The following is a 21,934-nucleotide window of genomic DNA, read 5'->3' on the forward strand; positions in this document are numbered from 1 at the left end:
GGCTATGGTTGGTACACATTGTTTTGTATTATAGTTGGGCTATGGTTGGTACACATTGTTTTGTGTTATAGTTGGGCTATGGTTGGTACACATTGTTTTGTATTATAGTTGGGCTATGGTTGGTACACATTGTTTTGTATTATAGTAGGGCTATGGTTGGTACACATTGTTTTGTGTTATAGTAGGGCTATGGTTGGTACACATTGTTTTGTATTATAGTAGGGCTATGGTTGGTACACATTGTTTTGTGTTATAGTAGGGCTATGGTTGGTACACATTGTTTTGTGTTATAGTAGGGCTATGGTTGGTACACATTGTTTTGTGTTATAGTAGGGCTATGGTTGGTACACATTGTTTTGTATTATAGTAGGGCTATGGTTGGTACACATTGTTTTGTGTTATAGTAGGGCTATGGTTGGTACACATTGTTTTGTGTTATAGTAGGGCTATGGTTGGTACACATTGTTTTGTATTATAGTAGGGCTATGGTTGGTACACATTGTTTTGTGTTATAGTAGGGCTATGGTTGGTACACATTGTTTTGTGTTATAGTAGGGCTATGGTTGGTACACATTGTTTTGTATTATAGTAGGGCTATGGTTGGTACACATTGTTTTGTGTTATAGTAGGGCTATGGTTGGTACACATTGTTTTGTGTTATAGTAGGGCTATGGTTGGTACACATTGTTTTGTGTTATAGTAGGGCTATGGTTGGTACACATTGTTTTGTGTTATAGTAGGGCTATGGTTGGTACACATTGTTTTGTGTTATAGTAGGGCTATGGTTGGTACACATTGTTTTGTATTATAGTAGGGCTATGGTTGGTACACATTGTTTTGTGTTATAGTAGGGCTATGGTTGGTACACATTGTTTTGTGTTATAGTAGGGCTATGGTTGGTACACATTGTTTTGTGTTATAGTAGGGCTATGGTTGGTACACATTGTTTTGTGTTATAGTAGGGCTATCGTTGGTACACATTGTTTTGTGTGTTGGTGCGTTTTATCTTGCTGGCGGATGATTTGGGTTTTGTTTTAAACAAGTGCATTGCATCAATAGTAAACCAACAAAGCATCAAGTTTCGAAGTGCAGCAATAAAGGTGACAAAATTCCTTTTTCAGGAAAGTAAACACGGCCATTGCTGATTGATTATTTAAACATTACAGTACAGAGTAATGACAACGCCTACAACTCCAACACTTTTTAGCCATTTTATCAAAATAGATATGGCTAAATATACTATTTCTTTTTAAAATGGCGACATTGAATATTCTCATTTAGAAATCAAACTTTCAATGGAAAACTGTTGATTTATTATCACCAGTTTCTTCCTTTACGCCCAATTTAAAATTGCGTGTCACGAAAACACCCTAGACATGTTCGGACATGACGAAATCCAAGTGGATATTATTTACCCGTGTGTTGCAGGTGGAAGGAATGGACAGTCGACAAGTCGGGTAGTAGTAGTAGCCAATGCAACAGATTCATTATTCACGTGGAGTTGTTTTCAAGTGTCATGTTAGACGTGAGACACCCATGAAATGAATTTAATTAATGAATATTTTGACCACCAGCCCCCAAAATACCCAACTGAGGAATCCCCTAATCTTTCGTATAATAATTCTATAATTTACAACGATGACAAAACAGTGGAAAGTTTACAAACAGGAACAGCAAAACTGCCGTAGACTGACAAAACGCTTAAAAAAAAAAATGGCCAGAAAAACTTTTACTTCACTTCTCAATCGATGTAAATAAACCCCAACCTGTAAAAAAGTACCCCCAAAATCTGCCAAAAATGCTAAAACCCGGATCTTCTTTATAAAATTCGTATTTAAGAATGTTTAACAGGTTGGATGGAGGTCGTCTTAGTCGAAATCGAAATTCATTTTCTGACCAAATCATAAAAAGATGTTTAGTTGGTGCACGGTAGCAGTAGCAACAACAGCAGCAGTTGGTAGCATCCGCACCCCTGCAGTGACGTGGGGTGTAATCGTTAATTATATGTGTAAAGACCCAGCAGGACTTGAATGATCACCCTGAATCGCCCAGATTGTTCTCAAACGTGCCAACGTGAAAGATATAGAAGTAAAAACTGGCCCCAGAGGCATTGTAATGCGTGGCATGTATTCAAAACAAAACCTTTACTTTCCATGATTAATGAATTCAAACCAGCGCCTACTAAGAGTATAGATTAGATTTGAACTCAAATCCGATGGACTCCTGTTATCAGAAAACGCTTGTTCCGTTTGCTTATTTTGTTTTTAAGTATTTTCAGCCACTTGCGACACTTTTAGGTCATTTCACTGCCAAGCGACAGTAAAAGGAAGATGGTGGAGATAGGCAAAGGATTTAGAATCTAACTACGAAACTACCGAGGAAAAGAAAGACGATGCGGACATCGATAATTCGTATCCAAGAGCAATCATTATAATATATAATATAATTATGAGTCTGATCTGAAACTAAACTTGAAAGTCAAAATTGACACACACGATAGTCTAATATCATCAGCATCCAAAAAAAAAAACAAACAAAACACCCCCACCCCCCTCCCCCCACAAAAAAAACAACAAAAAAAAAAACAAAAACAAAAAAAAACAACAAAACACCCCCACCCCCCTCCCCCCACAAAAAAAAAAAAAAAAAAAAAAAAACACACACACATAAGCAAACAAACAAAAACACAAAAGCAGGAAGATAATAATACAATGGAGAGAATGTTAAGAAGGGGGGATAAAACACCCATAAATCTCTTTCCTTCCTCCATTTAAGTGAATTGTAATACTGTTACATTGTTTTATACAATTTAATGATATCTTCAAAGCTGCAACAGTGTGGATTGGATGGGAATGGGAAGGGTCTCGTCGTCGCAATAAACTTGAAACGCAAACTCTCTTCCAAAAGCGTCGGAAACGGTAGGGGCTGCCTGAAGCCGGTGATCCTGAAAATACTAACAAAAGAGTGAAAATGGAGAGGCTTCGTATGGGAACAAAACAGACAATGGACGTTTCGGATACAAACCTTTCGTCAGCACAACAATACATTTCATTTTATTTGTTTTCCACGTTAATTTGTGTATTATTGTACTGACGAAGGGTTTGTACCCGAAACGTCCATTGTCTGTTTTGTTCCCATACGAAGCCTCTCCATTTTCACTCTTTCGTTAGTATTTCCCTGAGCGTCATACTTTGCTAACTTCGTCTCGGTTTCCTTTTCATCACATGTACCTACTATATCTTTCTTATGATCCATGACGAAATTCAAACTGGGAACCTCGACAAAAATCAGCCAACAAGATATCCCCCCCTCTCTCTCTCTCCCTCTCTCTCTCTCTCTCTCTCTCTCTCTCTATCTCTCTCTCTCTCTCTCGTTCCTTACAAGTGATACAAATTGCCAAAACCCGCTTAACTCTCAACTTTACCAAAGTCTCTAAATAAACAAAGCGAGTAAATTCAAAATTCAAGGTAAGTGTTAAACCGTGAGCTTTTCAAACAAAGACCTCGGGGCTAAATCCAAAACAAAAAGCACCCCCTCTCGGTGATTAATGTCATTCTAGAGTAATCTCCCATTATTTAGCGAACATTATATATTGACCCAGCCTATGCACTTTACATGTTCAAGAGATTGAAACGAATTTGAGAAAACCAGCCACCATGACCACCGCCACCTCCATGTTTAAAGACTTCCTCAAACATAATTAAAAACCTTGAGATGCAGCATTGTTCAACCACCTCAAGGGTATTCCCTCGGCTACAGGTGGATGGTGAAGGGCTAGCCAAGAATTCCTTGAGGTTGCCCTTGATTGGACGCGAGAGATTTGGAATTCAAAACTACGAAAATAAAAATAATGACCGTGAGCGACAAAAGCAAGGATTAGTAAATGAATGTAGAACAAAGAGGAAATTCAGAAACTGAAATGCCTCAAGATAAAAGCCAGAATACTCCTTTGTTACAACAGATGAAGACTTAGTGTCTAGCTAAAGAAAACAAAGAGTTCTGTGTTTTCATAAAGGGGTTAGGCAAGACAGCCAATACTCCAAGGGCGGATTTGGAAAATTTGAGATGACGTATTCAAAGGGAGAGAATAAGTAGAAAGTGGAGATAAGCCATTCAATTATTATACGGTGTGTACAATGAAATCATCCCGCAGGCATATCCTCTGTATTCATCAAGTAAGTAATGAAAGAAGACAAGGTTACCAGTTTGGCATCTCGAACATAAAAACAAAAATGTATCGTTAAGAACAAAAAATGGTTTAACACGAAATATTAAATTGGCATAAAGTTTGTTTAATTTTAAAGTTACACTCAATCAAGGCAGTAGAAGCTGTAGGCATAAGATGTGCAGACGTACATATTTTTTATCGAAACTCTCTCAGTTTAGAATAGATAAAACCCTCTGCACATTATTTTATAGAGCAGTAATCGAAAGTGTTTTGTCATTTTGTATAACAGCTTGGGGAGGCAATTGCTTAGCAGTGGAAAGGAACAAAATAAATTCAAATATTAAAAAATCCATTAAACGCTATATAAATGATGTTGACGATGTAGATCTTTTATACGAGAAATTTTGTATAAATAAAATAACTAAAATATTAAATGACCAGTATCATCCACTAAGACCATCAATTATTATGTCAGAAAGAAGTGGTCGCCCTTTCTCTATTTCAACGAAAACAGAGAGACACCGAAAATCTTTTCTGCCGTCCAGTATTAGGCTTTATAACAACAAGCAATAATCATTTTATATAATTATTTCTCATTTTTACTTTTTAAAAATATAAATATTAATTTATTAATTTATTTGTTTTGCAATCTTTTCAATGTTCAATTTATAGTGACAGTTTTAACTATTTTACAGTGTTGAAATTATTCATATTATAAAGCGCAGCTCTGGTTATAGAGCTGCTCCTTTTTTATATATATACATCCTATTTCCATTGTATTTTTATCTTATGTGTAAATTATAACACGTCTGTACAAAAAATTTCCTTTTTGGGATGCAATAAATTATTATTATTATTATTATTATTATTATTATTATTATTATTATTATTATTATTATTATTATTATTATTATTATAGAACATTCGATTTAAACGGGTCCTTTTACGTGCCTTTATGCACGTTGTTCACCGCCCCCCCCCCCCCCACCCCCTCATTAAATTTTTACATCATTAGATTCCTCAGGACCATCTTTATAAACGGAAACCATTGTAAATTTAAAACGATATTACTAGTTGGGGAAAATAATAATAAGAACGAGACTGGAATCTAGAAAGTTTAAGGAATTTAACAAGCCAATGAGAGTCTAAAGCCTTGATGAAGACATACGTATCATCATATTATTATGGTAAACAACAACTAAGTTTAACCATAAACGTTTATAGCCTGAGAAAATTTTGTGAGAACTTATCACCCAAATGGAGGCATAAAACCAAGAACAAAGAGCGGAAAAACGTAAATATTTTATTCATTACATTGACTGTAAACAACCAGTTTGTCGGAGGGGTTTGGGAGTGTACTTTGATTGGTCAAAAATCTACTGGTTAATTATGGGCTTGAATTAACATAGTCGTAATGCACTTGGTTTGATTGATAATATTACATATTTCCATTTCAACAAAAAGCCAGGGGTTTGTATCCTTGTAAAGTCGTCAGTCACCCCCCCCCCCCCCCCCTCTTTCTAATGACAAACTACCCTTGAGTCTTAAACCGCATCTGGAGATTCAACAACTTAATGAGTTTATGGACGTTGAACTGAAGACCGTTTCATTAAAAATAAATGTAATTTTATATTTCAAAGGAATGAACACATTACTGTTTTAATATTTGTATCTTTTGATTGCCGAATTCTCGTTCCGTTCCATGCAGTTGGGTTGAGAAAACAGTATCAAATAGCGATAATAATTTTATATATAAAAAGTATACTGTAATCAATTCCTAGCCCCGGGCGCTTCTGTTCCACAGCAAAATTTATTATGTATGATTATGGCATTGACGTTGAGAAGAATGACTTACGAAGGGTAGAAGAGTAGCGGTGCGGATGTCGTTGAAGCCAAAGATATGACCAAGCCAACCCCCATTCGCTCGATAACCCAAGCATCCTCATTAAAAGCACCCAAGAGAGCCTTAGAGCGCCTTGAATCTTTCATCAGTGGCGTGCATACCCACTCATCCTCATACACGCAACATGTTAACACATCCTCTGTGTCTCATATCGTAGTAAAAGAAACTAGGCTACTTCAAAACCATCTGTCAGCCTTATTAACAGAATACCAAACGAAAGGCAATAGGCAATAAGTTCTACTTTTAATCAGACATGGCCTTATAAATATTGATTTTTAAAGGGATTATCAAGGTCAGCCCGCCATTTTTAATAATTATTTTTTTTTTACACTGGGATGGCTAATAACACTGTAACCGAACTATCAACGAGTAACAGTTGTCGGAGACAGCTAGCTCTAGTTACCTTCGTTTCGCATTCATTTCCAAGACATCATCAACTGCCTTCCAGTGGACAGCTGGTATTTCTCAATCATGCCACTAATCACGGCAGATGGGAATATTAACGGGTCATCGAGAATCAAGACCAAGTCTGTTAAAAGGACTCTTAACTCTAACCAGCGCCTACTGAGAAGAAGCCTAGATTCCAACAGAACTACAGAAACTACTAAATATCTGTCATGTTATATTAATTACATGAATTGTGAGTTGACATTGGTTGTTATTGTTGTCGGTGTTGCCCTTAATTCAGAGGTTGATGTTGCTAACTTGAGCTATATATGTACGGCTATGTGGTCTTGTGGTGTGACACTCGCTTTGGGATCGGAAGGTCCTGAGTTCGAACCTCGCTCCGCGCATAGTTGAGTCCTTGGAAAAGGCTCTTTTTTCACATTCTCTCACCGTACTCAGGTGTAAAATGAGTACCTGGCCGTTAACAGCGTTGTCGCTGTCGGAAAAAAATGTAATATCGCCTAACAGTCGTCATGTCTCGTTCTACATGTTACAGATTGTCAGGAACCCCTTGTAACGCGCTTTGAGCACGTTAAGTGGATATTGCGCTATATAAAAGCTCAAGTTTTTTGGGGGTTTTTTGTGTTTTAAAAAATTAATATGGAGTAATATTCACTAAATGTTTACTGTCACTTCAGGTACACATTATAACCCGAGTACGGTGGAGGAATGCGAGTAAAAAGCCTGTTCCACGGATCAATCAACTTTGCATTGCCCAGATTAGGACTCGAACCAGGGACCTAAAGGCCGAAGGCAAGTGTCATACCATTTGACCACAAAGACGTAGTAGTTGCTGTTGTGATTTGCTGTATTTATGCTTGCTTGTTTTTAGAACGCTAGTCCCACTTCATCCTAGGACAGGGACAGGAAGCAACAACATAACATCCAGTGCAGAAGAATTGACCTCATCTGGGCTCTGATTCATGGAGCGGGACTACGACGATAGTCCTAGACTAAATCCGTTGTCTCAGACTAAAAGGCGTTGTAAGATATTCATGAAGCCGGACTACGCGAAGTCTCAGACTAAACGAGGGACTAAACGGGTGAAATTTACACCCGCGATTTAGCAGGTGTAAATATCGTAGTCTGAGACTAAATTTCAAAATCATAATATGTGCTATACGCTGGTGGGAGTAATTGTACTGCGATTAGAACAAGGCTACCCGACAGTTTTTGATTTTATTTTTATTTATTTATTTTTTTTATGTCTATTTTTTTTTTTTTGGTTTTGTTTTATTTTATTTTATTTTCTCGAAGATTCAACAATCGCACATACACTCCTCATCTTGTCCATTCCAAACACTTTCCAGGTACACATACTGTTTCATAGTAACTTACTACTACTACTACTACTACTACTACTACTACTACTACTACTACTACTACTACTACTACTACTACTTTCACTATTATCACTACCTACTACTACTACTACTACTACTATACCATACTACTACTACTACCATACTACTACTACTACCACTACTTACTACTCTACCACTACTATACACTACTACTACTACTACTACTACTACTACTACTACTCTACTACTACTACTACTACTACTACTCTTACTACTACTACTACTACTACTACTACTACTACTACTACTACACTACCACTACTACTACTACTACTACTACTACTACTAACTACACTACTACACTACTACTACTACTACTACTACTACTACTACTACTACTACTACTACTACTACTACTACTTACTACTACTACTACTACTACTACTACTACTACTACTATACTATCTACTACTTACTATACTATGCTATTACATTTCTATTATGTCTTTTATCGCCCATTATTTTTTTTTCTAGAAACTTCACGTCTCTCACTGGCCTCATCATTTCTATCACACCACGCTAACGATTCGTTCACACTACAACCATCGTTGAGTACAGACGATGCAATTTCTTCTTATTTGTTTTCAACGTTTATTTGTTTATTGTTGTGCCGACGAAGGGTTTGTACCCGAAACGCCCATTGTCTGTATTGTTTCCACCGCTTCCTATCCATCTTCACTCTTTCGTTAGTATTTTCGGGACCCCATGCTTCAGGCAGCGCCCACCGCTCTCGACTTAGAACAATGCTACACCGTTGATAAGAATCATTTAAGTGCCATCGTTATTTATATTTACTAAAAACATTACACACACACACATTATCAAACAATTTTTACACCCTTAAACTTGTCTCACACCATTTTTATTTGTGGGGCAAAAACAAAACAAAAAACAACAACAAAAAAAACCGATCAAAACAAACACGAAGAAGAAATAGATATGATTTCTGTGCCACTTCGTATGACGCATGCGCAGCTGGAAAAGTAACACATTTCTATGACGTTTTGTGATACGTTTCCGAGGAATCCCAGTTAAAAATAGATTGACCTCTGTAGTCTGAGACTTCGCAAGCGTAGTCAGAGACTTGATAGTCAGGGACGAAGTCTGACCCATGAATAGCTTACTTTCCGTAGTCTCTGACTTCCCAAAGTCTGAGACTACAAAGTCTCAGACTTTGCTTTAGTCTGAGACTACCATAGTCCCGCTCCATGTATCAGACCTCACAGCGGAAGTCAACAGCTCCCATCAAAAGAAGTTCTTATTGGTTATCAAAGTACGGTTCATCCAATAAAAAAACAGATCACAAGCTCAATTATCAACATGACTTTCGATGAAGACAGAATGTAGAAAGGAAGAAAGGAAGAAAGAAAGAAAAAAAGAAAGAAAGAAAGAAAGGAAGGAAGGAGGGAAGGAAGGAAGGAGGGAGGAAGGAAGGAGGGAAGGAAGGAAGGAAGGAAGAAAGAAAGAAAGAAAAAAGGAAAACGTGGTGATGATGGCTAATTAGTTATCCAAGATACAGTTCACAGAGCACAGAACACACACCATAAGCATCTTACGATTTATCTCAAAATAACATCTGATGAAGACAATGCAGAAGAATGAAGGAAGGAAGAAAGAAGGAGGAAAGTGGCATAAGGGAAGAAAGAGAACGAGGTGATGGAGGAGGAGGAGCAGCAAGAGGAGGGGAGAAGTTGTTAGGGTTGGTGGCTGATTATTACTTTTCACGAGACATAGAGGAGAAAGCATTTTGAGCACATTTAGTGGATATTAGGCTATATGAAGCTCAATTATAAGAATGAAGGAAGACAGGAAGAAAAGAAAGGACAATAATAAAGCTAGAAAGAAGAAGAAGAAAAAGAAGAAGAAGAAGAAGAAAAAGAAGAAGAAGAAGAAGAAGAAGAAGAAGAAGAAGGAGAAGAAGAAGAAGAAGAAGAAGAAGAAGAAGAAGAAGAAGAAGAAGAAAGATGCCGAGTCATAATCAGCTTTTCGTGAGCTACATGCTCAGTGCTTAACATTAAAAAAGCAATCAACTAACTGAATTTGAAGTTAGGGGGCGCAGCTAATGCGAAAGGTGACGTAGTATGATTGTACCAAAGAGGATAACAATAATAATAATAATAATAATAATAATAATAATAATAATAATAATAATAGTAATGATGATGATAATAATAATATAATAATAATAATAATAATAATAATAATAATAATAATAATAATAATAATAATAATAATAATAATAATAATAATAAGTTACACTAGATTCACGTTCACTTTTAAAATTATTTTTTTGGGGGGGGGGGGGGGGGGTGTATGTGAACTAGGCAATTAGATACTAAGGACTGGTAATGTGAGAGGGAGAAAGAATGATTCAAGCGATTAATACAGCGCATCATATAATAAGACGTATAAAGCAAACGCATGGATGTGGTGAAAGCATGATTTCACTAGTCCACAAATGGTGGAGGAAGCAATATTTTTGCTTAGCTTCACGTAAAGCTTCAAATATGACAATGGTAATAATGAATAAATGAATAACTTCATCAGCAGTTATCAAATAATTTATGGATAACGAAACTGAAATTAGGCCAAGTTGACATCAAGTGACTTCCAGTAAAATATTAAGTTATGATAAAAAAAAAAAAGATAGATAGGGGTAGAAAACTTTATGGACAAACCAAAATGGATTACGGGTTTTTAAAAAAAAATAAAAACAATAAAATAAAAGCCGAAAAGAGATTAATAAAAAGGAAAAAAAAAAAACAAAAAAACTAGGTGAAAAAAAAAGAAGGGCAGACGGTCTGAGCCTGTTATGAGGACAGCTGTGAGGCCACGCCCACTCAGCAACTCGTTACAGCCAACCATTGGTCGGAAAGGGAAATTCCGCGCCATGAAACTGGGTCAAAACATGGTTGCCTGTGTCCTCGAAGAAATGAATGAAACGTCAAGAAAGACAAATAGCATCGAAATACCATAGCAAATAATGGCTGTTTCAACAAACATCGATTTGCACAACAAAGAAAGTGCATAAATGGCCTCAGTTTTTAAATAAAATGTAAAGAACACACATTTTATTCGCCCATCGACCCGAACTGAGGTCAACTTGCCCTTAGTCTTAGGCCAACGAACCCAGCTTAGATTCAGATTGACACGAAAGGTGGCAAAAACAATCTGTTTCATTAATGAAATGAAAGCAATAAGTTAGCAAATCTCCTACCTCAATCCTATACTGCTGTTTCCTGCTGCCTATTGACATCTCAAGACTCCCCTGAAAACAAAATGTTTAAAAAACCACATTGGATGATGACATGAAGTTGAATAGAAATTGAAAGACAAAGAAAGGTCGATAAAAAAGAGAAATAATAAAAACTTACCATTTCCATAGTTCTCCTCCTCTTATGGGAAGGCTCTACAACTTCGGAATCATTTTGCTGGCGTTTAGATTTGAGTACATGTCGTGATCTAAAATAAAACAAAACAAAAGATAAGAGTTAGCTGGCTTGGGCTAAGAAGTAGGCCCAATGAGTTACCCACCCTACACCAATCTCAACTCTAATAACAGCTGTCAGGATATGTTGGTATTTTATAAGAATATAAGATACTCTAGATAAAAGAAAATGTCTCTTTTAGTTTTTAAAAATCGTATTAACGAGGAACAACTTACCCTTTCTTTGACATATTCCCCAACAAGACTGACACCCTGGTCCTTCCTGTGAAATGAAACAGCTGAGTTAGACAAATTTCAACCGAGATCAGAAACACAATCCAAGCGACTCATTTTTTACTAAATTTTATCCTAGTGAATTCAGAAATATTCAACAAAATAAACCAATCAGTATATAAAATCCAAAATTTACAAAATTATCCTTATAAAATAATAAATCCCATCTTGAATGTATTCGTCTGCCGGTCTCCCAACTGTGAAATCCGGTCAAATAAAAATCTAGCCACGTCGATATCACAGAATCACAGAATTTGTTGACAGCTGCAATATCACACAAGAACAACTGTGTAAAATGATTTATGATGATTAAATTTAGAAGAATTTATTTATTTTTTATATTCTACGGATTTACCTAGCCCAAATTCATCAGCCGACACCCTCGCCGATTCTCAACAGAATGCGCCAGGAAGAAAGCCAGTTAGGGTCCCGCCAAATCAGGGTCATCGAACATCATTACGTGCATTGAAGAAATCTGTATAAATGTTGATAATCGAATTTTACTGTTTCTAACGACAAATCATTACTTTTTATGTAAAATGCAATTATGATTTTAATATATTTTTGGTGAGGGAATCATTTTATTAAATAAACGTTTTGTTTACATTCCGTACCAGTTATTGAATACACGGAAAGTGCATTACTGCTCCGAAATAAAACGAATTTGCGGCGCGAAAGACAAATTAAAGAATATTTTTAGTGATTTGGTGGAGTGAAAAGTAACTTATCGCCTCCTTTTCATTCATTTCAGTTGATTTCATTGCTTTATTTAATCAAATATTAAGGTTATCGTAACTTATTTCACATTGAAGGCCGCACGTGTAAGAAAAACGTAAACAAACCGACCACTGGTGATTTATTTCGCTGTCATACACAGTTTTGGAGACTAGAACATAATGTGTGACATACCATTTGAAAGGAAATAAGCCTAGAAATCTAATTTTCATATTATATTTGCTAAGCGGTTTTTAAAAACCAGTTAAATTGTTGAAAAATTATCTAATCAAAGGCTCAAAAACTACAATAAACATCTGTCGAAAGTATTCAATGCGCATGTCACTGTAAAAGAACGATTTTCATTGGTTGATTGAAGACACACCCCCGTGTTTACATCAACAACAATGGCTGCTTCCAGGTTTGACCGTTTCTGGAATGTCTTTAGAAATAAGACTGGGAATGTGATCGGCATGATTCATTTAAAAGCTCTTCCAGGTAAAATGATTCACATTCTTATAAAGAGTTTCGGGAACGCTTGTAACGTCCGTACATGTCGCTTTATATGTATTTTGATGCTACCGTATGTAAGAAAACCATGAAGAGAAGAGAAGTCTTAGTCGCACCGCTGTCACTGCTCTCTCAAGAAAAACAAACAAACAAAAAACAACAACAAACCAACGAAGATGTGAAAGTAGAGTTAGAGTACAAAATATCCTTAATTGTAAGGTAAGAATTCCTGCACAACTTTCCTCCTTATGGACAATATTTCAGGGAGGGAGGCAACCAGTTCAGTGATTAGGCGATTAGGAGGACGTCATAATATTGATTCTATTGCGTTTATCCAAAAAGCTCATAACACACGCCAGCCGGATATAACATACCAACACACAAAAGTATGTGTAACTTTTGGCGTTTATAGTCTGATTAATACCGTTTAGTGAGAACTACTCATAAAAATGACAGGCTACAAACAAAGGGAGCGATCTATATTCATGTTTTCGTCCAATCAATCACATGCTTTTTTTTGCTGTACAACGATTGGACATATCTCTACGTATCTAAACACGCTGCTTTGTTTATACAAGCTGTAAACATACCCGTGAGTCATGCTGAGCAAAATGACCAATTGTAATGTTGGATATTTCTCAAACAGTGAACACTTCACTATGTGGGCCATTTTGAGCACACTTTGCAATGTGACCAAGGACCTCGAGCACATGGAAATTTAATATAGATCACGCCCATTACAAAGATCCGAGTGACGTCAACTTTGCTCTATCTACATTGGGTTACAACACTAATCAGAGGAACCCCCCCCCCCCCTTCAAAACCCTTTGGTATTAATTGAAGGGTCTCTTTTTTCCATTCCAACAATAAAACTACAGAAAATTTGGTTTGCAAATTCGTGATTTTTGTCTAAATGAGAAAAGAAGATGAATTTGATTTGGTGATTAGTAGAAGACACATCCAACTAAACATATATATACACCATTATATGAGTACTACATGTTTATTAATAACAATATCCAAGCCGGTATTGGGGACACTGCTTATTTGGGACAGCTGCTTTATTGGGACGATTCTTTGGAAACGGAATTTTTCTATATAAAAAGTCATACCCTTTCCAATTTCCAGATGTTTAATAAGTCTTTGTTTTTTTGTTTTTCTTTCTCTAACAGGAACACCTTGCAGTCAGAACTCTGTGAAAGAATTGATTGACATTGCATGTAAAGAGGCGGCTATATATAAGAAAGCAGGACTGGTATTAGCTTTTTAATCATTTAGTCTATTGATATTTAATTACACCAGTCAAGACTATTTTAGGAGTTCCTTTTGTTTCTATTTTAATAAAAGACTTAGCATCCACTTTCATTACTTTCGCATAAAGCTACCTTTATCAAGCTACATCTTTAATGAACATTACATACTTTATTATACTTTAAAACAAACATCAAAAACCACAGCATTTTGATTTAATTCAAATTTAGTATAATATTAATTCTTTCCCCCTTAGACCCTAAAAACTTTAAAGATGTACAGTTAACATTCATTTGATGATATCTCTGTATATCCTCAGGATGGTTTAATTGTAGAGAATATGCATGATGTTCCCTATGTTCAGGCCTCTCAAATTGGGCCAGAGGTTGTCTCTGTCATGTCTGTTGTCTGTCGTGAGGTCAAACGGATCTTCTGCCATGCACCGGTCGGAATACAAGTTTTGGCAGGGGCCAACAAAGAAGCCATGGCTATTGCAAAGGCTGCAGGTTGGTTTATTTATATTAACTTTTTTAAAAATCATCCTATGATGAAATTTGGTGATTTTTAATTTACTTCAAGAAAAGGGCTGAAAAAGCCCATATTTAATTGCAATGCTGCCGTACAGTTATTGAGAGGAGTTGAATTTCTTGCTCAAAAGACCAAGAGTCCCAAACCAAGGTTCTCCTTGTATAAATACAGTGCCTTGTACTATTTGCCATCTTATCTAAATCATCTCAATTTAGTAAACATGTGAGCTTTTATACAACGCAATATCCACTAAACGTGCTCAAAACGCTTTACAAGGGGACCCTGACCACTAGCAACATGCAACATGTAGAACGAGACATGATGCCTGTTAGGCGATATTACAATTTTTTTTTTGACAGAGACAACACTGTTGACAGCCAGATGCTCATTTTACACCTGAGTACAGTGAGAGAATGTGAGTAAAGAGCCTTTTCCAAGGACTCAACTATGCGCAGAGCGAGGCTCGAACCCAGGACTTTCCGATCCGAAAGCAAGTATCATACCATTAGACCAAATAGCCGCACAAGTAATTTAAAAGTTATACTGCTTTCTTTATTCGTCTCAAAGCTGGCTTGATCTTTATGAAAAAGGAAATTCTTTCCGTATCAGAGAGTAGAACTTGGAAAAGATTATTAGGATGAATAAGACAACTTTGTGATCTTGTGGTATGACATTTAGCATCTGATCTTTGGGTTTATGATTCGAATATTGCTGCTGCTGCTGCTGATGTAAACTTGGTCCTTATCCTTAGAGTAGGTTCTCTACTCATATTCTGTCACTGTATCCAGGTTTAAAATGAGCACCTAGCCAGGAACTGCGATGCCTTTACAGATGAAAAAAAAATTGTAACACTGCCTCACAGATGTTATGTATACGTTTAATGTCGCTGTTGGCTTGGTACCCCTTGTAAAATGCGTTGAGTGTATTTAGTAGATATTGCACCATACAAAGCTCACGTGTTTTGTACTTTGAAATATGTTTCTTCAGGGCTGCAGTTCATCAGAGCAGAAGGATTTGTTTTTTCTCATGTGGCTGATGAGGGTTTGATGAATGCCTGTGCCGGAGATTTGATGAGATATCGACGACATATCAATGCAGATGAGATCATGGTTTTCACAGACGTCAAAAAGAAACACAGGTCAGCAGCACTCACTTCAACACATTATGCTGTCATCTGCATTTTTTGCCAAATTGGGACCTAAAATTTGCCAAGAAATTTGCCCAAAAATTTGCAGAGGAGAACTAAGCATTTCAGTAAAAATTAACACGCGATACAGGAAAAAAAATAAAAAAGACAATTTATTACATTTAAGGAGGCTACATTATGAATAGCGTTGTTACAAAGATTTTAAAGGATCATTCTCCGTAGAGAGTAGCTTCCCTTGGTTTGGGCCCAGGCAAAGCTGCAACATTTCTCAAGTTTCGCACTTTTTTTTTTCGTTATTTTGTTTTCGCTTCTTTTTTTTCTCAAAATTTGTCACGCGATTTGCCAATTTTCCCAAAATTTGCCACGATTTGCCAATTTTGGGAAATTTGCCAAAATTTGCGGATCGCCCTGATATTTGCGGCCGCAAAAAATGCAGATGACAGATTATGTATATTGAATACCCAAAACGGTCATTTATAATTTTGTGATCGTGCAATATTTTCTTTTTTTTTTCTTTTTTTTCCTCAATGACAAATCATGCACGTTAAGCATATTTTAAAATTCATATACATAGAAAGATTAGAAAACGTCGTCATTTATTCCTACAAAATTGCAGGACTTTTCGTATATTCTTTTGTTTTTATTTAAGTTATAATGTTCTCTTATTTCTGTCAAAACTTATATTCTACCCCTCACTATTTATTTTCTCACTTTATTTTATGCTTATACAGAAATAGTGCACATTTTGCACTGAGTTTCTTTGACTGCTAAACAAAATATTATCGACATTTTCCACCAATGTGGAACCCAACAAGATGGAATTAGATCGCTTCTCTCGTCTTTCTGGATTCGATGAATCTTAACTACGCCACTACCACATCATCTCATTCATCTGTGGTGTTTCAATCATATTGTTTTGTTGATAAAGGGGAAACCCGAAACGTTCATTTGATCTGTTTTTGTAACTAAATTGAAGCTTACATTCAACTTCACGTTATTATTTATTTCATTTATGTCTAACATTCCTTTTATCCAGCTCCCACGCCATCACCAGTGACATTGACGTAGTCGACACAGCCCAAGCTGCTGAATTCTTTCTTAGTGACGGAGTCGTTGTAACGGGTCACAGCACTGGTCAGGCAGCCAGTTTAGCAGAGGTGAAAGGTGAGAAATTGGGTCGACATTTTTTTCTTTGCAGAAGGAAAAAGAATTAAACTTAAGGTGACCATAATAATAAGGAAATTAGATAAGAAAATAGTTTTAGACTACAAAATGTTCGTTGAATTTTATTTTCTTTTCTTTTTCTTAAGTGCTATTAATTTTAGGTGTTATATTAGAACATGTGTATAAGAAAAGCATGGATATCATTTGGAATCAGTTCATTCCAAAATCTACGTCATAAATTGTTAACATGATCACAGGATTGGGGATATTATGAACAAGTTAAAATCACAACATGTAAGCCCCATATTTCAGCAATTTTGATCAGTTGGTTTTGGATAATCCTTGGCGAAGTGCAGCAGTACATAAAAGTAAAAGGCTATGTGGTCTTGTGTAATGGAACTTGCCTTTGAATTGGAAGGTCCTGGGTTCGAGGCCTTCTCTGAGCAAAGTATAGTTGAGCCCTGAGTTTGCAGTGAGCTTATGAGGAAACATTGCTTGGCTTATTCATTTGATAAAGAGAAAACACTGTATACTGCCTGGTATTATTTTACACCCAAGTATAGCGAGGGAATATGAGTGAGAAGCCATTTCCAAGAACTCAAATTTTTGCTGCACACAGAGAACTTGAAACAGAGACTAATAGGTCAGATGCCAAGTGTCAATACTACACGACCACTAAATTGATGAAAAGTTTAATGACTCAGCACAAGAAGTACCTACGTCCACTTCTGGCATTTATGTTGAGAAATATATTGGAATCCACATAAAGTGAACTCTCTTTAAGTCAACTTCTGTTTAAACTCAACACTTTTTGTTGGTTCCAAATGTTCTATTCTATATGTGTGTTGTATTGATAATGGATCTGCGGTGTTGGCTTTAGCAGGATTCCACTGTACTTGCGTTGGGTTTCTTTGGTGCTGCTATGTGGTCTTGTGGTATGACACTCGCTTTCGGATCAGTAGGTCCTGGGTTCGAGCCTCACGCTCGGCGCAGAGTTGAGTCATTGGAAAAGGCTCTTTACTCACATTCTCTCACCGTACTCAGGTGTAAAATGAGTACCTGGCCGTTAACAGCGTTGTCTTTGTCCGAAAAATTGTAATATCGCCTAACAGGCGTCATGTCCCATCCTACATGTTAAAAGTTGCTGTTGACCAGGAACCCCTTGTAAAGCGCTTTGAGCACATTTAATGGATATTGCGCTATATAAAGCTCAATTTTAAAATTTTTATTTTTTTTTAAACTCCTTTTTTTTCAATGGAGGAAATATTTAAGTGCTGGTGCTGAGTTACTGACTGTAAGATCGTATCTCCTATATCATATAACAAGGGAAGAAGGAGAGGTAGATGATTTAACTCACTCAACCCTAACACCGACTATATCCATTGTTTACCCGGGTTACTTTTACCCCATGTTTATTTATTACATTTTTCTGAGACAAATTATAGGCGTAGTATCAAAGCTAATGTTTTTAGTTTTTACATGTTGATGGTAGTTGAATAAAACTATCTATGTACATGCTCATTTTTAATACATTTTTTTTTCTCCAATTTTGACAAGTAGGAAAATCTCTAGGATTGAGTGAGTTAATCTTCATTTTCTTAAATCAGTCACAAGAGGATGTAGGTATATTTCTCGTTATGAGCCATTATATTATTATTAATTATCATTTTATAACTATTTTTTTCCCCCTCCTTTGTTGTCCTCAGCTGTGATAGGAGGAGTCCACTTGCCGGTGTTAGTTGGGTCAGGAGTGACCATTGAAAACTACCACCTCTATCGCCAAGCACATGCTGTGGTCGTTGGGTCTCATTTCAAGAATATGGGCCATTGGGCAGAAGAGCTGAATGAAGGGAGAGTCACAGCGTTTATGAACAAAGTGAAGGAAGTCCGGCAGATACCCGTGGAATCAACTATGATTATGTAGTGAAGAGGCAGAGGTCATAGTTCATTATCTTATTTGGTGCTTGCTTTCACTTTATTCACCTTTAGTCCATATTTCACCATGTGTGTTCACCAGTATTGCTAAAGATAAAGGGTTTTGAGAAGTGCCAGGTGAAAACAGAGCATAAATAAAGACATCATTGTGCGATAGAGGCAAGCCGAAGTTCCAATTGATACGACACCCTCTGTCTGGATAGCTCAGTGGCTAGTGTGTTGCTTGTTGATCTCTCTCTCTGTCTCTCAGCCAGGCAGTGGGTGTTGTCTCAATTGGATTCAATAGTTTGATGTCAAGTCGGCCCAGCAATGAGCAGTTCGGTTCTAAACAAAGAAAATCGTTACTTTTTATTCTTCATGCTGGCTAGAACTTTTTCACATGTCATGTGATCAGAATGTATAAAAGTCAAAACATGATCGATCGGATTTATATTTTTCTCCTCTGGATACACTTTTATGCCCGTCGGAAAAGTATTTCATAAGGGCTTCCGCCATTGTTCCGATAGTTTAGAACCAGTTACTAAGTTACTATGCATCATTACAAGGGAAGTGACATCATGACTGTTGAAGCCTATTAGATTCCCAGTTTGGCTCTCTAACACAGTTATTTTTATTCTCTGTTTTCATCTGGCACTTCTCCAAACACTGTATTCTCATCATTTTTTATATAAGTGCCCACTTCACACTTTGTGCGGCTATGTGGTCTAGTGGTATGACACTCGCTTTCGGATTGGAAGGTCATGGGTTCGAGTCTCGCGCTCGGTGCATAGTTGAGTCCTTGGAAAATGCTCTTTACTCACATTCTCTCACCGTACTCAGATGTAAAATGAGTACTTGGACATTAACAGCGGTGTCTTTGTCCGAAAAATTGTAATATCGCCTAACAGGCGTTATGTCCCGTCCTACATGCTAAATGTATCTGTTGACCAGGGACCCCTTGTAAAGCCCTTTGAGCACATTTAGTGGATATTGCGCTATATAAAGCTCATTTTTTCTTTTTTTTTTCTTTCAACCTAGAAGATATAATTTTGAACAAGAATAACATCGAAGGGCCATGGCAGCTTATTCCATTTGTAAATTATGAATTTCACAAGCATGCTCAAGATAACAGTCTTCAAGCACATTGGTCTGTGCCTTCGCCATCTCAAGGGTTTAGTTTATAAATAATGACCACTGGTCTCAAAACAGTATTAATGTCAGGATGAATTTGATATTTTAAACATAATTTTACGCTTATCAAATTTGAGTTAAAATATTACCTTCATTGAGGAGAACATGTTTTATCTTTATTGATTTCAAATAATTAAAATTCCTTGATTCTTATTGATTTGATTCTTAACTCAATGTCCATTACCTATGTTGTTGTACTGACATAATACGAGATCTGAATCTGAATGTAACTCGAAGTTGACCCAATTCTGAATATTTTTATTTGAGGGAGTTGTTGGATGTGGCAGTAATCGTTGGTATTTAAGGTTGAAATAGTATCATAATCTTCCCTTGAAAGTGTATATATCTGTTGTGTTCATCACATGTTGGGAAGAGCTTTCCAATCTTTGATGGTGCGGGGTGCAAATGAATGCTTAAACTAGAAGATGTTTGAATTTGTAGATTGGTGTTTTTGATGTGACTACAATAGTCACAACTATGCCCTGAAAGAGTTTTGGAGGTTTTTTTTGTGGCCAAATCTCATTGTCATTTATATATTTCATTTGTTCCTTAACTCTTGTCTTGAAGGATAATTAGAAATTGTTGGTGCTTTAATGTTTATTGATTTATTCATTTATTGAAATGAGATAACTGTTGTATTTTTTTTTTTCAAAGACCAACCGTACCTTGTCATGAGTCAAATTGTGTATTTCCTTTTCATATAATGTATAAGTCACAACTGCTGTTTTATCCTGTTGAGTGGGTTTTGATTTTTGATGTATCCAGACCTGCCAACCCTTATCATTCCAAAAGAAAATAGGAATTTGGGTATAGCAAAACCACTTATTGACATGCATTTAAGTTTTCCATCATCTCTATTTTTAGGATTTTGTATTTCACTAAATGTTAAGATAATATAAGTGATGCTTTAATGTTATTTGTTTTTCATTTTATGTGATAGTTATATTAATTTTACATTGTTTATGTATATCTGTTTGATACATCCATTGGCGGAATTTTATAATTTCTAAATTACAGCATTATTCCACTTAAAAGAGAATAGTCGAATACTGCTTACATTTTACAATAATCACTGCATTAATTCTTAAGAATTGTCAATTTGTTATATTTATATATTATATAATAATATTCATGTCACATTTAAAATTAAAATAAATTGAAAAATCATTCATAATCTATCTTGATGGTAGCTCCATTTATAACATTGCATTCATCCACTTAAATCTACTTAATACAACAGAACTCGGATCCAACAAGTACAGATTCACTGAGGGCTACAACTTAGTGAAGAAAATAAAAATCCTGGTATGAAAAAAGGTTGATACAAGAAAATTTTCACCTCAATACATTTTTAGATTCTTGTCAGGTCAAATATCCTGGTCCCAGCAAGGATCCTCAGCTGAGTGGGAGACAGTCGAATGTATAGATTTGAGAGATATTTTTTTTCTTTGTAAATCATCTCCCTGTTATGCACTATTCAGGTCAAATCATTTCTGAGGTCTGGGTCTTCTAACCTACCATGGTGGACAGAGAGGGCGCTTGTTGACTTGATGTGACTTCTCCCCCCCCCCCCCCCCCACCAATATCAGTTTTCCCTTTCCATGTTACTCCTTGACTTTGTTATGGATTGAGATTACTCCCGTGTTTTTTTTTTATCCTGGTCCCAGCAAGGATCCTCAGCTGAGAGGGAGACAGTCGAATGTAGAATAATGTCTTTATCTGAGACATATTATTTTTCTTTGTAAATCATCTCTCTGTTATGGACTATTCTAGTTGTAAGTATTTGAATATTGCAAGTACTTCATAAACATTTGAGTGCATCCTTCATGGTGTCATTTTCATTTTGGCGGAAAAATTTCGTCTTTTTCTTCAAATAAACAGACGGACTCAGTCAAACTATGTATTACCATTG

General features: G+C 36.3%; 2 protein-coding genes across 5 annotated transcripts in view; one reads left to right on the forward strand and one right to left on the reverse strand.

Moving 5' to 3' along the window:
* Positions 1–13,197, reverse strand: part of LOC144977622 (G1/S-specific cyclin-E1-like) — a 63,049-nt gene extending 49,852 nt beyond the window's left edge. The window contains exons 1-5 of one of the 4 annotated variants that reach the window (XM_078923027.1): positions 13,027–13,197; positions 11,959–12,078; positions 11,547–11,592; positions 11,257–11,344; positions 11,100–11,150 (exon numbers count right to left, since the gene is read on the reverse strand). In XM_078923027.1, coding sequence (XP_078779153.1) covers positions 11,100–11,150; positions 11,257–11,344; positions 11,547–11,560 — 153 coding nt within the window. In that variant the 5' untranslated portion in view covers positions 11,561–11,592; positions 11,959–12,078; positions 13,027–13,197. Of the gene's footprint in view, positions 1–11,099; positions 11,151–11,256; positions 11,345–11,546; positions 11,890–11,958; positions 12,079–12,995 lie in introns of those variants that run through there. The other 3 variants (XM_078923026.1, XM_078923029.1, XM_078923028.1) reach the window with 3 other exon arrangements.
* Positions 12,698–21,200, forward strand: LOC144977623 (uncharacterized protein F13E9.13, mitochondrial-like). The gene is made up of 6 exons (XM_078923031.1): positions 12,698–12,815; positions 14,000–14,082; positions 14,398–14,584; positions 15,594–15,744; positions 16,790–16,917; positions 18,624–21,200. The coding sequence occupies exons 1-6, from the start codon at positions 12,725–12,727 to the stop codon at positions 18,839–18,841; spliced, it is 858 nt and encodes a 285-aa protein (XP_078779157.1). The 5' UTR covers positions 12,698–12,724; the 3' UTR covers positions 18,842–21,200.
* Positions 21,201–21,934: the final 734 nt, after the last annotated feature.

The sequence above is a fragment of the Berghia stephanieae genome, chromosome 7, assembly GCF_034508935.2.
Source record: "Berghia stephanieae isolate SIO BIC M18660-M18661 chromosome 7, UCSD_Bste_1.3, whole genome shotgun sequence".
Taxonomy (NCBI): domain Eukaryota; kingdom Metazoa; phylum Mollusca; class Gastropoda; order Nudibranchia; family Aeolidiidae; genus Berghia; species Berghia stephanieae.